At 46.8% G+C, this 16,935-nt stretch overlaps 1 protein-coding gene and 1 long non-coding RNA gene across 2 annotated transcripts in view; both read left to right on the top strand.

Annotated features, from left to right (window-relative positions):
- Positions 1-16,935, top strand: part of LOC311629091 — a 107,530-nt gene that overhangs the window by 38,742 nt on the left and 51,853 nt on the right. The window lies entirely within an intron of this gene.
- Positions 435-10,325, top strand: RP9 (RP9 pre-mRNA splicing factor). The gene is made up of 6 exons (XM_084896918.1): positions 435-714; positions 2,783-2,813; positions 4,030-4,159; positions 5,550-5,641; positions 8,006-8,067; positions 9,516-10,325. The coding sequence occupies exons 1-6, from the start codon at positions 545-547 to the stop codon at positions 9,712-9,714; spliced, it is 684 nt and encodes a 227-aa protein (XP_084753044.1). The 5' UTR covers positions 435-544; the 3' UTR covers positions 9,715-10,325.

Raw genomic sequence — 16,935 nt, 5'->3', positions numbered from 1 at the left:
TTTCAAAAGTTAAGACAACTCTTATTAAGGGCTTAACTCCATGAGCAGGACATGAAAAGCACTCAATGTACATTAGCTTTTCATTTCCAGTGCCCAAGCCTTGCCTAAGTACAATAAACACTAGGTTTCAACCAGGGATCGCATACTAGGGAATTCCTACGGAGAACCTTCCTTTCTCCAAAACTGATGGCTCCTACAGCTTGTGCGGAGCGCCTCCTGTGTAGCCCCTGGGAGACTCAAAGCACCTGCCCAGGGCCCGGAGTCCAGGTAGGACGCGGGAGGGAAGGCGCACAGTAAGGCTTCAGGCGGCAGCTAGGGCGCCCAGGCCTCCCCGCGGCCTCCGCCAGGGGGCGCTCCCCCCTCGGGCACCACCCGCCCGGCAGGCGTTGGGGCCGGGCGCTCGGAGCTCGAACTTCAGGCCTCCAGGCCGCGCTGCGGGGGAGGCTACCGGCCGGCGGCGGCGGGAGGGGGCGCTGCGGCCCGGCGGGCGGGCGGGCGCGGAGGAAGTGCCGCCGGAGCCGCCGCCGGAGCCGCGCGGGCCGCGATGTCGGGGTCCCGGATGTCGGGGTCCCGGCCGGGGCGCGGCGAGCCGGGGGCGGGGGGCGCGCGGCGGGCGCGGGAGCCGCCGGAGCAGGAGCTGCGGCGCCGCCGGGAGCAGAGGCGGCGGCGGCACGACGCGCAGCAGCGGCAGCAGCTCCAGCACCTGGAGTCCTTGTGAGTCCGCCGCCGGGGGCCGAGGAGGGCGCGGGGCCCGGGGCGGTACTCGGAGGCCCGGCTGCCGCCCGTTACCGTCCCGGGCGGGGGCGGAGGGGGCCGGTGCCGGCGCCCGGGCCGCTGGGCCGGAGGGAGCGCGCCCCGCCCCGGGAAGGGAGGGCCGGGGGAGGGCGCGCCCGGGTTTGGGGACCGAGCAGCGCGCAGGGCCCGCTGGCACCTGCCCTGGCACCTGCCCTGGGTGTTGAGTCTTCCGGGTGCTGAGGGGAGAGGAGGCTCAGTGCTGAGCGCCAGGGCGGGCTGCCATGGGGCTCGAGCCGCTGCACAGCCATCGGGGTGGAGCACACCCACCTGGAGACTCTTCCGAAGAAACCCCACCTCGGCGCTCAGAAACCCCAGGAGTGTTTTTAAGCACTTGGCAAAATAGGAGATTTCTCCCCCCCCCCCCCCCCCCCCACTTGGGAGGATCATTCTTTCTCTCTTATCTAAATATAGCCTTCCTGCAGCTCAGAGCAACTTATTACCACCTACATTGGAGAATCGTAAGGCATCACAGATAGTACCGAATAACGGGCCTCCGGGGACATGTTTTATTTTCTAAGGATCAGCTACAAAAATAATGCAGGCGTCTCCACTGTGATATCGCAGAAGGCAACTACATAGTAAACACTCCTATTCCCATTCCCAGATCTTTTTTTTTTTTTTTTCCCCCTCAACCAAGGATATGTTTCTTGATTTTAGAGACTGAGAGAGAAACGTAGATTGGTTGCCTCCCGTACTCGCCCTGGGAATCGAACCCGAGACCTTTTGGTGCCCAGGACAATGCTCCAACCAACTGAGCCACCCGGCCAAAGCCAGCTCTGTTGTTTTTAATAGTTAAATATTCCCTCAATAATCGAGAAATATAATCTCTAATTACTACATAAACTAAGAAATTGTTTAGCCCTAAGAAAAAACACCAACCATGGGCCTTTAAATTTTTGGAAACAGTTGAGAAATGTACTTTTTAAGGACATCGCTAATGATCATAGGTTTCAAAATACACAGTTCCATCATATTGCAAGGGCCTTAGGAACTACCCTATCAACACTGAGTGAGAGTTATGCTAGAATAAACAACCTGACAGATGATGACAGTTTGGAACCGTAATTAACTCCCGGGTCTTCTTACCACACGTTTTCCCTGTAGTCTCTCGCTTTCCCTTCTCCCAAAAAGAAAGTCACTGTGCTAAGACGGCAGGTGAGTTAGTTTCGGTGAATTTGGTTCTGCCTCTCCGCAGGATGTGGGAGAACATCAGTGTGTGTGTATGTGATCTCGAGCGCTGGGCATGTTCTATTAACCGCTTTCGACGTAACGTACTTCTACCCTGTTTCCCCGAAAATAAGACAGTGCCTTACATTAATTTTTGCTCCCAAAGATGCGCTAGGTCTTATTTTCAGGGGATGTCTTATTTTTCCATGAAGAAGAATACGGTACACATTTATTGTTAAATGAAAATAAAGGAAATGTATTACCTGTATATGGTACGGTAGTACGGTAAGTTGTCAACACAAACCAGACAAACTGTGAATCCTACAGTATCAAGAATTTACTCATTTATTCAATGACAATCATGGCATCATCTTCTGGAACATCATCATAACAATCCAATTTCTGAATTTCCTGGTGAATTTCTTGTGACTCCATTTCTTTCAGAATCAGTGGACCAAATCTCTCATGTTTAGCCTGGGGGGGGGCCCTTATTTTCGGGGGGGATGGCTTATATTTCACTCAGAAGGAAACCTGTAAGTAGGTCTTATTTTCAGAGGATGTCTTATTTTCGGGGAAACACGGTAGGTTTTTATTAAAAACTAGAGGCCTGATGCACAAAATTTGTGCAAGGGCCTTGCCTGCCCCCCCCCCAGGTCCCCCGCCTGCTGTGACTTTGTCTGGAAGGAAGGAAGTCGGTCTAATTAGCACATTATGTCTTTATTATTATAGTTGTCCTTTTTAGTTTGGCCCACTGCTGCTTTTGGCTCGCTGTGTTCCGGTTAACATGGTTGGTGACGGTTTGCTTTCTTTCTCTTTCCAGTTATGAGAAACCTCCTCCGGGGCTCATCAAGGTCAGTGTCCTCTCGGCTCTTCTCTCAGACAGGAGTCCCTCAGGGCTCAGCCTCCTCTGTGGTCACCTTCCTTCCCGCAGGTGCCAGGCAGACACCGGGCTGTGTCACAGCTGTGCCTTCCTGGCCGTTTACTCAGCCGGTGTCTGTGCCCCTGCCTGTCCCCCAGCCATCGCGCCCCTTCTCCGAGTCTCTGAGGCAGCAAGACTTAGAGGAGTGGTTAAAGGCCAAAATAACCTTTTCTGTTTGCTACCTTTCAATATTAAAAAAGATTTTTTTAAAACATTTTCATTTTAAATTTATTATACATGGAAACCTGGGGGTGGAAATCCAAAGGTTAAAAAAAAAAAAAAGCCTTATACAGGCTCAATCCCCAACCCCAGTTGGGTGTGTGTGAGGCAACCAATGGATGTTTCTCACATCAATGTTCCTCTCTCTGTCTCTCCCCCTCCCTTCAATTCTCTCTAAAAACCCATGGCTCCCGGTTGGCGCAGCTCTGTGGCTGAGCATCACCTGTGAACCAGGAGGTCAGGTCACCATTCATTCCTGGTCAGGGCGCATGCCCAGGGTGTGGGCTTCCCCAGTGTGGGGCGCAGGAGGCAGCCAATCAGTGATGCTCTCTCATCACTGATGTTTCTATCTCTCTCTCTCCATCTCCCTTCCTCTCTGAAGTCAAAAAAATATTATAAATAAGTAAATATCAATGGAAAAATACCTTCAGGTGAGGATTAACCAGAGAGAGAAAGAGAACCTAAAAAGTATTTGGTGGTGTAAGTACATTTCATAAATACACCCTGTGGCCTTCAAGATATAATAATCCATTTTAACTTAACATGCTTTTGTTATTATTCCAGGAAACCTTACTTGTCTAATCCTACACTTTGCCTCATTCCATAAGACTTTTAAGTTATCAGAAAACTTCTTGTAATCTTACCATCAGAATTTGGAGCTCACGCTGCAAGAAGAAATAAATCATTTTTTCTTGAACAACACTATTACCATTTCTCCAAGAACAGCCACCTGGTTTCTGCGATGTGGCTCTTCGGCACATTCATCTCCACCTTTCCTGTCAGGTCATTGTGTCTCTGACCTTGAGAGGTGACTCCTGATGACCTCGGAGCTCCCCGCTGAGAAAGCCAGGCCGTGCTGCGTTCTGAGGCAGGCGGGGCGGGCTCGGTGCTCTCTGGCCATATTGTTTACCCGCTGTTTCCCTTTTCAGGAAGATGAGACGAAGCCGGAGGACTGTATACCAGATGTGCCAGGCAACGAGCACGCCAGGGAATTCCTGGCTCACGCGCCAACCAGAGGGCTCTGGATGCCCCTGGGCAAGGAGGTCAAAGTGATGCAGTGTGAGTGCAGGCGCGTCCGGTGCTCCGAGTGCACCAGGGTGCACACCGCGGCTCACAGGCCTTCTCCTTCCATCTAACGTGTCCTCCTCAGCGCTGGCAGAGTCCCGGCGTGATCTATGTCCTGTAGATGGGCTCACACGGTCAGTAAGTGGTCCCGGTACGAGGCGGAGCAGAGGGGCGCTCCAGGCTCTGACTCCACGTGCAGTGGCTTCCCACGGGAAGTGTGCCTCAGGAGGACACGCGCTGGTGGTATTCCTGCAACAGGAAGGACCTTCCGTGGTGGAAACGCCGGGGGCAGGTCCCTCTGGGTCTTGGATCAGTTAGCCCCCTCCTTCTGTCGGTGGTAAGGCTGCTCCAGGTGGCCTGAGGAGCTACAGGCACAGAGGGTGGGGTGCACACCCCCCTCCCCACCAGGGCAGCAGCACCTTCATCCAGCACAAGGCGGCATTTGAAGAAAGGGTCCTGAAGCCCTTTATATACACACACACACACACACACACACACACATATATATGGCTTTTATTGATTTTGGAGAGAGAGAAACGTCAACTGACTGCCTCCTGCAGCCCCCCTGTCCCCACCAGGGATCAATCCCACACAACCCAGGCATCGGACCTCCTGGTTCATAGATCAATGCTCAACCTCTGAGCCACACTGGCCGGGCCAAGTTCACTTTTGAGTAGAGACTGATAACTGGATCTCACTGTAGGGTGGAGTGCCTGGGCTGCTTAACAGAAAACACAGTGTTTGTTTTATTGCTGAAAACGGCTGCGGAGGTCAGTCTCTCTCATCAGGTGGTTAGTCTTTCAGAGGAGAGTTTCCTGCTGAAGGCCAAGGCCACGAGCTGGGTGCTGGGAACTGCTGTGAGGGACGAGGCGGTGAGGCCGGAGCCTCCGTCTTCAGCCATCTGGTCCTTCCGGTGTGGCGCCTGGCCTTCCCGTGGGCCTGAGCCTCAGCCAGAGCCCCTCCGCCCACCGGCTGCAGAGAATGAGCCTGCCTGCTGGGGCTGGGCGATGCAGTGGCCTTTTAGCCAGCCCTCCTCCCCTGCTGTCCCTCCCCCTCCACGGCCAGAGGGTGCGGCCAGTCCCAGGGCCTCTGGGCTCTCCAAATCGAAAACGAGTCGTTTCTGTTCTGCTGACTCAGAATCCAGTTCTCCGGGGCCTGCTGTCCACGTTGTACACTCTTCCCTGCAGTATAACTTCCTTCATCTTTTTACTGCGGGCTCCTTTCACATGCTCCCTGTCCTTGCGGGTCACACCTTTTTTAGAGTCTTTTGCTTTTAAAATTGGAATCTAATGAAGAATAACTCTCATATGACGTACTGATACTTTATCTTGATGAAGTAAAACACATTATCTTACAGAAACATATCCCCTTTCTCTGTTTTCAGGTTGGCGCTGTAAACGGTACGGTCACCGAACGGGCGACAAAGAATGCCCTTTCTTTATCAAAGGCAACCAAAAGTTAGAGCAGTTCAGAGTAGTAAGTAGAACCCCAGGGTGTCAATTTACGTTTGCCACAGATGGTGCGTGCCCGTGAACCAGGCCGTCCTCGGTGAACTGGAGGCTCACGTGAAAAGTATTCCCAGAAGCCTTCTGGCCTAAGGACCTGGCGTTAACTACATCTCTGTTAAATCGTGTTTGTGTGCGAGATCAGTTACATTAACAAGAAACTCACTTCTTGTTATTTGCTTATGCCCTGGGAACACTGATTCTTTTTTCTGAAGCAGACATTCTTATCGACTTTTTACTTTGGGGGAAAAAATCAAATTTCCTAACCAAAAATCAGGGTTCTGATTTCCTAATCCTTGTCTAGGTACTAGATATCTTCCTATAATATTATAAACTAGAAGTGAGTATAAATGATATTTCCTCGTTACATGTCAGTAAAATAGGTCTGTCATTTTCTCACTATATTCTAATAGTCACCTCCCAGGGATAGTAATTCATCTTCAGTAACTGTTTCAATATATCGGGTATATTGGGATTACCAGCATATATTAAACTGGGGTCCACATTCTTCAGGGATTTTAAGACATTGAAAATATTGTTCTTTCATTTTAATAATCATTGATAGCTGGAATATCAATTTTTATACCTCTCTCACAGATAATTTGGTGATAAATCTAAAAAATTTAAACATACGCCGACCCAGTTTGGCTCAGTGGTAGAGCGTCGGTCTGCGGACTGAAGGGTCCCGGGTTCGATTCCGGTCAAGGGCATGTACATTGGTTGCGGGCACATCCCCAGTAGGGGGTGTGCAAGAGGCAGCTGGTCGATGTTACTCTCTCATCAACGTTTCTAGCTCTCTATATCTTTCCCTTCCTCTCTGTAAAAAGTCAATAAAATATTTTATTTTAAAAAATTTAAACATCGATATTCAATATTTTTTCAAATGCAGAAACCTAAATTCTAAGAATTGATCCTAAGGATTTAACAAAACATCAATGTACACAAATTTTTCTGAATGTAGAAAAATAACTCAGAATATTTATATGGTTAAGAAATAGAAACTAAATAAAAATAGGCAACAACTTCAATGGCCAATATGCCAACAACATAAATTACTATAACATAGAAATCATATAGCTTTAAGAATTATGTTTTAAAAGAAAGTATGTCATAGGAAGATGTTCATGAAAACTTAAGTGAAAAAGAGAATAGAGCGTTTTATATAACATGATTATAATTTTTTCTAAATTATGAATAATGACTGGGAGAACCCCACTAAAATATTAGCAGTGAATATTCCCAGTGGTGAGATAATAGATATTTTTAACTCTATTTTTTAAAATATATTTTTATTGATTTCAGAGAGGCAGAAGGAGAGAGATAAACATCAATGATGAGAATCAATGATCAGCTAGCTGCCTCCTGCATACCCCAGGGATTGAGCCTGCCACCCTGTTTTGTGCCCAAAGAATCGAATCATGACCTCCTTGTTCATAGGTCAACACACAACCACTGAGTCACACTAGCCGGGCTTATTTATGTTTTTTAGTTTAATATGTAAAATTAAAAAAAAAATTTAAAGATAACTCACATACTATAAAATTCACTCTGTGTATTCATATTTTAAAGTACTTTAAGTGATTTAGATTATACAGATATTACAGGAATGCATTGGCCTTTAACAAAATGGAAACATAATAAGGTTTTCCAGAATTGAAAAAGGATTTACAGTAAGTAGTCTGAAGAGTATCCCTCCAGACCTCTTTTTTGGCACATGGTTTGTGTACCTAATAAATGAGTCATTCTTACGTATCATTTTCTTTTTCTTTCTTTTTCAAAATATATTTTATTGATTTTTTACAGGGAGGAAGGGAGAGAGATAGAGAGCTAGAAACGTCGATGAGAGAGAAACATCGACCAGCTACCTTTTGCACCCCCCCCACCGGGGTTGTGCCTGAAACCAATGTACATGCCCCTGACCGGAATCGAACCCGGGACCCTTCAGTCCGCAGACCGACGCTCTACCACTGAGCCAAACCGGTTTCGGCTACGTATCATTTTCTAACTCACTTGTTTTGCTTAATATAATTTAATCAAAAGATAATTACTTTAATATTTCTAATCTTGAATAGTATTTTTCAATATTTCTATGGTTTATTTCCTTACAAAAGATACTAAAATTATAATCCTGTATTTGTATAATTGGAAAACCTTTTTTAGCCTCCATAAGTTTAAAGTCATGATGATTCTCAGGAAGGATTAAAACCTGTAGAATATAAAATTACACCAAACTGGGGAGGGGAACAAACTAATTTCAGTGAAAAAGCGATTTAATTTTAAATTAACTAACAATCTATGAAGTTTAACCCAACCTTAACTTTCTCTAACCTTCAAGGCACATGAAGATCCCATGTATGACATCATCCGAGAGAATAAAAGACATGAGAAGGATATAAGGTGAGGTTGTCCTGATGATAACAAGACCCTCTTAAAGTTTTACATTGTGTTAAGTTGGGAACAACTATTCCTGTTAGAGGAGTAGTGTAACAAAGGTGGGGCTTTAATTGCGCAGTGCTTGGAGGCCAGGAGCAGTCACTGAAAAGGCCTGGGTTCCAGCAACGAGCAGGTAGCCTGCTCCATTGGGTTAGCGTAATGCAGTGGGCGTGGCCCAGTCTGCTGAAACCAGAATGGTTGATGTTGGCAGCCCTCATTCTACTGTATGATTGGTTCTCTTTCTTTCTTTCTTTCTATCTTTCTTTCTTTCTTTTTTAAATATATTTTATTGATTTTTTACAGAGAGGAAAAGAGAGGGATAGAGAGTTAGAAACATCAATGAGAAGAGAATCATCGATCAGCTGCCTCTTGCACACCCCATACTGGAGATGTGCCCACAACCAAGGTGCATGCCCTTGCCAGGAATCGACCCTGGGACCTTTCAGTCCGCAGACCAACGCTCTATCCACTGAGCCAAACCGGTTTTGGCTGATTGGTTCTCTTTCATATGATTGTTCTTCAGGGGTCTGAGCTATTGATAAACGTAAAGATAGAATGAAAAAATAGGAGGTTTTTACTTTTTCAAATCTGTGGTCTTCAGTTATAATTGTTGAGGTGATAAATTACCTCATATGAACTTGAGCAGTGGGGGCATGATTTAGGAAAGGCTGTATCTGTTAGAAGTTACAATAAAAGGGACTCTAGAAACATGCAGAAATTGCCTTAGCTGGTTTGGCTCAGTGGATAGTGTGTCAGCCTGCAGACTGAAGGGTCCTGGTCGAGGGCACATGCCCGGATTGCTGGCTCGATCCCCAGTAGGGGGTATGCAGGAGGCAGCTGTTCAATGATTCTCTCATTATTCAACTTTCTATCTCCCCTTTCCCTTCCTCTCTGACATCAACAAAAACATATTTTAAAAAAGAAGAAAAATGAAACATGCAGAAATATTTAGGATAATGGAAAGGATTCAGAACACTTTTACACAGCCCTGTAGAATAGGCGTGGATGTGGCCGGGACCGGTTTGGCTCAATGGATAGAGCGTCGGCTTGGGGACTGAAGGGTCCCAGGTTCGATTCCAGTCAAGGGCATGTACCTTGGTTGCAGGCATATCCCCAGTGGGGGGTGTGCAAGAGGCAGCTGATCGATGACTCTCTCTCATCGATGTTTCTAACTCTGTATCTCTCTCCCTTCCTCTCTGTACAAAATCAATAAAATATATTAAAAAAAAAAAAAAAAAAAAAAAGAATAGGCGTGGATGTGGACAGGAATGGGAAACATGAAAAACTAAAAATACTGTGCAAAATGAGGTGATTATTGGTCACTTTTTTATCCTCACATCTAATCTTATATTTAAAAGAATTCTTGGACGTTGTTATGGTTTCTGGTTCTTTGACCGGTCTTCTCTGGTTAGGATACAGCAGTTAAAGCAGCTGCTGGAGGATTCCACCTCAGATGACGATGGGAGCAGCTCCAGCTCCTCGGAATGTAGGGAGAGGCACAGGAAGAGGAAGAAGAAAGAAAAGCATAAGAAGAAGAAGAAAGAGAAGAAAAGGAAGAAGAAACGAAAGCATAAGTCTTCCAAGTCAAGTGAGAGCTCGGACTCGGACTGACAGCCGCCCGGCCTGTCCGTGTTCTCGGCTCAGAATCACACGCTGTGGCCGAGAACAGAGGCCTGGGGTCGGAGAGGGGGCGCCCAGGACCACATCTGGTGTCACACACACGAGTGACCTCTCACCCACCTTCCAGGGAAGCTGTGACCCCCGAGAGGGACTGTCTTCCAGGTTCCCCCGGCTGGACGGCGCTGACTTCGCAGGACAGGCCCTGCCAGTCCCCCTCCTGCCGCGCACTGTGGCCCGCGATGCCCAGAAAGCCGGGGTGTCCGGACGACAGCCTCTGAGGACACTCCTCCGGGGGCTGCACCTCCACACGAGGCTGCTGAGATCCCCCTTCAGGCTCCACTCTGGTCTGTTGTTGAAGATAATAAAAGCTCATTATTTATTTTTCAAATGTATTTTTTTTTTATTTCTGAATAATACATGCTTGTGTTCCAAATTTAAATGGCATATAGTTTTCATTTAATTATGAAAACTCTTCCTTCTTCCTTTCTCCCCCAGCTTCCCCAGTTCCCTTCCCCAATGGCTACCAATGTTACCAGTTTCTTGTTAAGTCTTCCAGATTAATTTTATAAATCACAAGCAAATAAAGGGCTATTTTTTACACAAATGCTCTACACATTCATCTGCACTTTGCTTTATCTTGAGAGTATGAAACTAATTATTTTATAGTTAAGTGCATTTGGCATTGCTGACCAAAAGGTGTGTGTGTGTATACCGCCTGAGATGATTTGTTGATTGGGAAGAAGGGGTTCCTATAACTACAATGAAAACTCTGGTGTGGCTACATCATGTTTAACTTGATTGGATCTTACTGCCCAAACCCTAAGAATTTCCCAGGGTAAGTGACTCAGAAAATTGTTAAAGAATATAAGGGAATTACTGTACTGAGTCAGCTAGCCACACCCCAAAATACCCCTCACTTCCTTCCTCTTCCTGGTTAAGCACAGCCCACCTGGGCCTCAGCAGAAGCAGCTCCGCCTGTCGGGGTGGTGCCTGCAGCTAAGGCAGAGCATGTCTTGTTCTTTGCTGAACAGTGGAGCTAGATCTTGCTCACAAGTTGTGTCCCTCCCTATCCAGCAGGTTCTGTTGCTATTATCAGGGTTCCAGAAGTTTTCTATTCATTTCTGGTCTCTTTCCCTAGGGGTTGAGGGACCTGGGTCCTACCAAACTGCCCTCTCCTGCAGGCCTGGTCACCACTAACTGCCTCCCCTGCAGGCCTAGTTCCCCCAACTGCTCTCCCCTGCAGGCCTGAGTCCCTCCCAGCTGCCCTTTCCTACAGGCCCGGTCACCCCCAACTTCCCTCCCTTGCTGGCCTGGTCCCCCCCAACTGCTCTCCCCTGCAGGCCTGGGTCCCCCACAACTTCCCTTCACTGTAGGCTCTGGTGCCCCCAACTTCCCTTTCCTGCAGGCCTGGTCACCCTCAACTTCCCTCTTCTACAGGCCTTGTCACCCCCAACTGCCCTCCCTTGCAGGCCTGGTCCCCCCCCAACTGCTCTCCCCTGCAGGCCTGGGTCCCCCACAACTTCCCTTCACTGTAGGCTCTGGTGCCCCCAACTTCCCTTCCCTGCAGGCCTGGTCATCCTCAACTTCCCTCTTCTACAGGCCTTGTCACCCCCAACTGCCCTCCCTTGCAGGCCATTTTGTGGTGGCCATCTTGTATCCACCTGGGAGCAGCCATCTTGTGTGTTGGGGTGACAGTCAATTTGCATATTACTTTTATTAGATAGGATTGGAATGACATCAATAATGAAAACATAGTATGCTAATTAGATCAGATGTCCTTCCGGGCATCCTTCCGGATGAAGCCAGGGTTGCAAGGGAAACCAGGGCCCAGGTGCCTACCAGCAGCCACAGGGAAGCCCTGATCCCGGATACCTGCTGGCGGCTGGAGGGAGGGAAGCCTGGGTCCTAGGTGCTAGAGGGAAGGCAGTGCTGGTAGCTGGGGGAAGGAAGGCCTACTCTTGCATGAATTTCATGCATCAGGCCTATAGTTGTTTAATAAAATTATATAGGTTTCACCCTGGCCTGAAAGCTCAGTTGGTTAGAGTGTCTTTCCAAAATACCAAGGTTGCTGGTTCAATCCCCAATCAGAGCACATACAAGAATCAACCAATGAATACATAAATAAGTGGAACAAGTCAATGTCTCTTTCTCTTTCTCCCTCCTCTCCCTTTCTCCCTATCTTCTTCCCTTTTTCCTTCCCTCTTTAGTCTTTCTTAAAAAAAAAAAAAAAAGTCAACGAAAGTTATATTGCCTTAGCCGGTTTTGCTCAGTAGAGCTTTGGCCTGCAGACCATAGTGTCCAGGGTTTGATTCTGGTCAAAGGCCCAGACCCTTGACAGGGGCCCTGGTCTGGGCTGTTGCAAGAGGCAACCAATAGATGTGTTTCTCTCTCATCAGTTTCTCTGCCTTTCCCTCTCTTCCACTCTCCCTAAAAGTCAAAGAAAAAACATCCCCGGGTGAGGATTAACAAAAACAAAGAAAGCTTTGGGGTAGGTAAACACACAGAAGTGCTGGAAGACTTACATGCCTAGAGGGGGGCATGGAGACTCCACACCCTTTCCTCCTACCTCGTCCTATGCATCCCTTCCACGCGTACCAGGATCTGCTTCAGCAAAACCAAACCCGAGGCAAGGGACACTGGGACCTCCAAGTGACAGCCAGTCCATCAGGAGCACGGGTGATAGCCTGGGTATGGTGAGTGGCATCTGAAGGGTGGTGGCAGTCCTGTAGGACTGAGCCCTAGACCTGTGGGCTGTGAGCTTAGAAAACCCTGGGTGCTCACATGCACACACACCCCTGCAGACACTGATGGCTCTCCCATCCCACCCCACGTGTGCAATGGACTTCCTGCTCTTCCAAATGAGCCCTAATTAACCTTTTTGGTATCTAGCAAACTTAACCTGCACCATTTATTGGAAGGTTGTCCCTACAAATTGACCAAGTGGCTGTCTACATATTTGTATAAAGACGGTTCCTTTAAGACTTCTAAAACTTCCTTCCTAGGAGCAGGCACTGGATGGAAGTCCATGGCCCTTGGACAGTGCTGTTATCCACAACCTGCTATGTGCTTGGTCTCCGTCTATTAAAATGAGCAAGATAGTCTATTCCTTATCTAAGGGTCCCCGGAAATTATTAGAAGCACACACAAATGACCCAAATCTATAGGTTATCAGTGATGTGGCCTTTTTGGGAGAGAAAGAATATGCTCAAGAATCTCAAACATGCAATTCAACTAACTTTTATAACATAAAATTCACTCCAAAGACTTTTGTTTCTGTAATAGCTTTATTAGTTGAAATCAAGACATCACATGTTCTTGCCCATCATGATACATTTAGCTCTTCTTTGAGCTGGAACTCAGTAATCCCTCCCTTCCATTCTCTCTAAAAATCAATTGAAAAATTGAGGATTAGAGAGAGAGAGAGAGAGAGAGAGAGAGAATATCAATACCCATTTTTCCTTTCTACCTTTAGGATAAAATGAAGGCTCTTGACATTTTGCCTGAGCTTAGTTACCAGTGTTTCCTTTATGCCACTGCAGACAGGATGACCTTTACATGGCTGTAAAGCAACTGAACCCTGACAGCCCAGGACTAGGTGTTGGGAGGTATGACAGGGATACTCAATATCAAGGCTCAGTGTAAAGGAAAACCTGTCCTTAAGATACTAAACTTCCAGTACCCCAAGGTCATGGGCCTCGGTTGTAGGCTTAATTCCCAGCCAGTTGGGAGTCAACCAATCAATGTTTCTCCCTCCCTATCTTTCCCCCTCCTTTTCACTCTAACAAAATAATAATCCCACATAAACCACAACTTACTATCATTAGCAACATCAGCAATTAAATGTGAAAAACCATAAAAATAACATTCCACAGAAGAGAAAATCTTTGGCTCCAACCCATTTTGTAACCTAAGGTCTTTATTTTTATTTTTTTTAAATACATTTTATTGATTTTTTTTTTTACAGAGAGGAATGGAGAGGGAGAGTTAGAAACGTCAATGAGAGAGAAACATCGACCAGCTGCCTCTTGCATACCCCCTACTGGGTATGTGCCCGCAACCAATATACATGCCCTTGACAGGAATCGAACCTGGGACCTTTCAGTCTGCAGACCGACACTCTACCACTGAGCCAAACCGGTTTCAGCATAACCTAAGGTCTTTAGATATGCCTGTTACCCAGTTAGAATGGTGACAATCTTCATTTGCCCAACAGCAGAGTTAAATCTACAACCCCCTACCCTAACTATTCAACCCAGCTCTCCATTACCATTACCTCCCAGTCATCATCTGCTGACTGTCTCAACTCTAACTTGGAATCCTCTTTGCAAAGAATACAAATATGAGCACCTAAAGCTTAAGTGAAAACTCGATTTTAAAATGGAGTTTAGAATTATCACCCTAACTGGTTTGGCTCAGTGAATAGAGATTCAGCCATTGGACTCAAGGGTCCTAGGTTCAATTCCGGTCAAGGGCATGTACCTTGGTTGCAGGCACATCCCCAGTGGGGAGGGGGGTGCAGGAGGCTGCTGATTGGTGATGCTATGTTCTGTTAGAGACTTGTTGTCATATATTTCACAGTCCTCTTTTCTGGTTAGGATAGCAGGCTCCTAGTGAGGCCCTCACACTCATCACTCCTCTTGTTGATCTGATTGCTGCAGGGCCAGCAAAGTAGAGAACAGAAATAGCTTCCCCAGGATTCCTCCCGATTAGAACTCAGACCACTAACTTCTTCTTCAAAGACCCATTCTATCTCTTCGTCTTCCCACTCATACTCATCTGAAATGTTCAAAGAAGTAATTTCTTTGGTCAAAGTAGCAACATCGTTGTTTCCTTTTAAGGATGTAACTGTGGCCTCCTTTAACTTCCGGCTCCCCGACATCTTCCTCGGTCCGGTTGCTGTGCAGTTCGGTGACTCCTCGCTTACCAAGGGCATTTGCTCAGGGGAGTTCATCTCTACATCTCCCAACCAAGCTATATCACAATGGACGGCTTCATGGGTTTTGTTAGACTGGGCCAACTGGGCAGTGGAGGGCCGGCTGCCCTGCTCTCCTACCTCCTTTCTACTCAGGTCCCCACACAGCACTGACTCTTCCCCTGTTCCCTTCCTCCCTCCTGGTGATGGCGCAGGGGATCTCCCCAGGTTCGCATGCTCCAACCAGCTCATGTCACACTGAATGGCTTCGTTGACCTTGTTATACTGGGCCAACAGGGCAGCAGAGGGCAAGAGCCCCTGGAGGGAGCGGTCCGTCTCTCCTACTTCTTCTTCACACTTTTTCTCCAGGGAGGGGGCTTCGCCCCCTTGAGGGTTAGAGAGCACACCCCTGCTTTCACAGGAACTCGGTGAAACCCTATTGTGCCACAGCTGCTGAGGTTTAGTCTGAGTCCCTTCCATTCTCATTTTTTCCCCATGGTCACTGTAGTGCCAGAAATTAGGCCTTTGTTTAGGTGTAGTGGGCAAAAGGGACTGTGGTACGAGGAAGTCCAAATACTCCCTGTGTACCAATGGCCTTGGAAAATACAGATTTCCACTTCTGAGTCCTAGAAAGAAAACATAGTAATTATTGTGTCTCCTGCAGCAGTCACAACATATAGCCAATATGCATCTGAATGGCCACATACAGTTATCAATCAGTAATTAATGGTCCTTAGTTCCTCCCTGGATAACCCAGAATTCACCAAATAAAGGAGCAATGACTCAAACTGTGGGGCCCCTCCCTCAATCCCTCTTCAGGACTCCAGTAGGTATCTGTTCTGACTGGCAGGTCCCCAGGACAGCACATTATCAATATCACTCATAATGATTTTCTTATTTATTTTTATTGATTTCAGAGAGGAAGGGAAGGGATAGAGAGGTAGAAACAATGATGAGAGAGAATCATTGATCGGCTGCCTCCTGCACGCCCTACACTGGTGATCGAGCCCTCAACCTGGGCATGTGCCTTGACTGGGAATTGAACCGTGACCTCCTATTCACAGGTTAATGCTCAATCACTGAGCCACACCGGCCAGGCCATAATGACTTTTTAAAGAGACCAAGCCCACACTAAGCACAAATTCAGGACTGTCCTGGCTACAAAATAATACAAAATAAAGATTTTTTTTAAAAAAAGTTCTTTAGATTTCAAAACCTTATTAGATCTTCTTATTCATTCACATACACCTTCCCCCACTTCCACTCTTCAGGGCAACTGTGTCAGTAACACCATAAACACATTCTTGGGAAAGGAAAGACAGGTTTATATATTGACAAATGAAGTGAAGAGAAAACTTCTAGTATATAAATGAATAAACAGTTATGTTCAAATCAGTGTTCATGAGGCAATTTAGTCAATATTATGGGGCTCATCTTACGAACTCAATTTGTAACGTACCTGGCATATTTTTTATTTATGTAAGCATTTGGGCTTTTTCCTTTATTGAAAGGGGGGAAAAGCTTTCCCTCTTCTGTTACAAAAGACTTCATGTCCTCTCCAGATTTTCACATGAATAAGTAGTAACCTTCCCGACCTATCTCCCAGTCTATACTCCACACCACTGCTAAAATAGTGCTTCTGGTCCACTCCCTCCAGTTACAGTATTTGAATGTCTTTTCACAGCCTAAGCTCCTCACCTCATTATCTGGTGTCTCACTGTATCTCCTCATTACTCCCCACAAACAGCACAGACTCCAGCCATATATGGATTCCTCCACTACACCAACTTCTCTTCCCTTTCCTGGGACCCTTCTCCACTCCCCTCCAATTGCTACCAAAATATATGCACCAGGAGGTCACAGTTCAACTTTCAGTCAGGGCACATGCAGGGGTTGAAGGCTTGATTCCCAGTGTGAGGCATGCAAGAGGTAGCTGATCAATTATTTTCTCTCATCATTGATGTTTCTCTCTCTCCCTTCCTCTCTGAAATCACTAAAAAATATATTTTAAGTCATTTTTATTTATTTTCTTTGTTTGTGTGTGTTTTTTAATCTTCATCAGATGATATTTTTCCATGGATTTTTAGAGAGACAGAAAGACCAAGAGAAGTTCCGATGTGAGAGAAGCATAAGGATAGGTTATCTCCTGCACACACCCAATCAGGGCCCTTGGCCAGGGAGGAGACTGTAACCAAGGTACATGCCCTTGACTGGAATCAAGCCAGGGACCCTTCAGACTCTCTATTCACTGAGCCAAGCCAGTTAGGGCAATAAAAAATACATATTTTTTTAAAGATAAT

This window comes from Pipistrellus hanaki (genome assembly GCF_964339955.1).
Source record: "Pipistrellus hanaki genome assembly, chromosome: 10".
NCBI lineage: Eukaryota > Metazoa > Chordata > Mammalia > Chiroptera > Vespertilionidae > Pipistrellus > Pipistrellus hanaki.
This window is presented reverse-complemented; position numbering and strand designations above follow the sequence as displayed.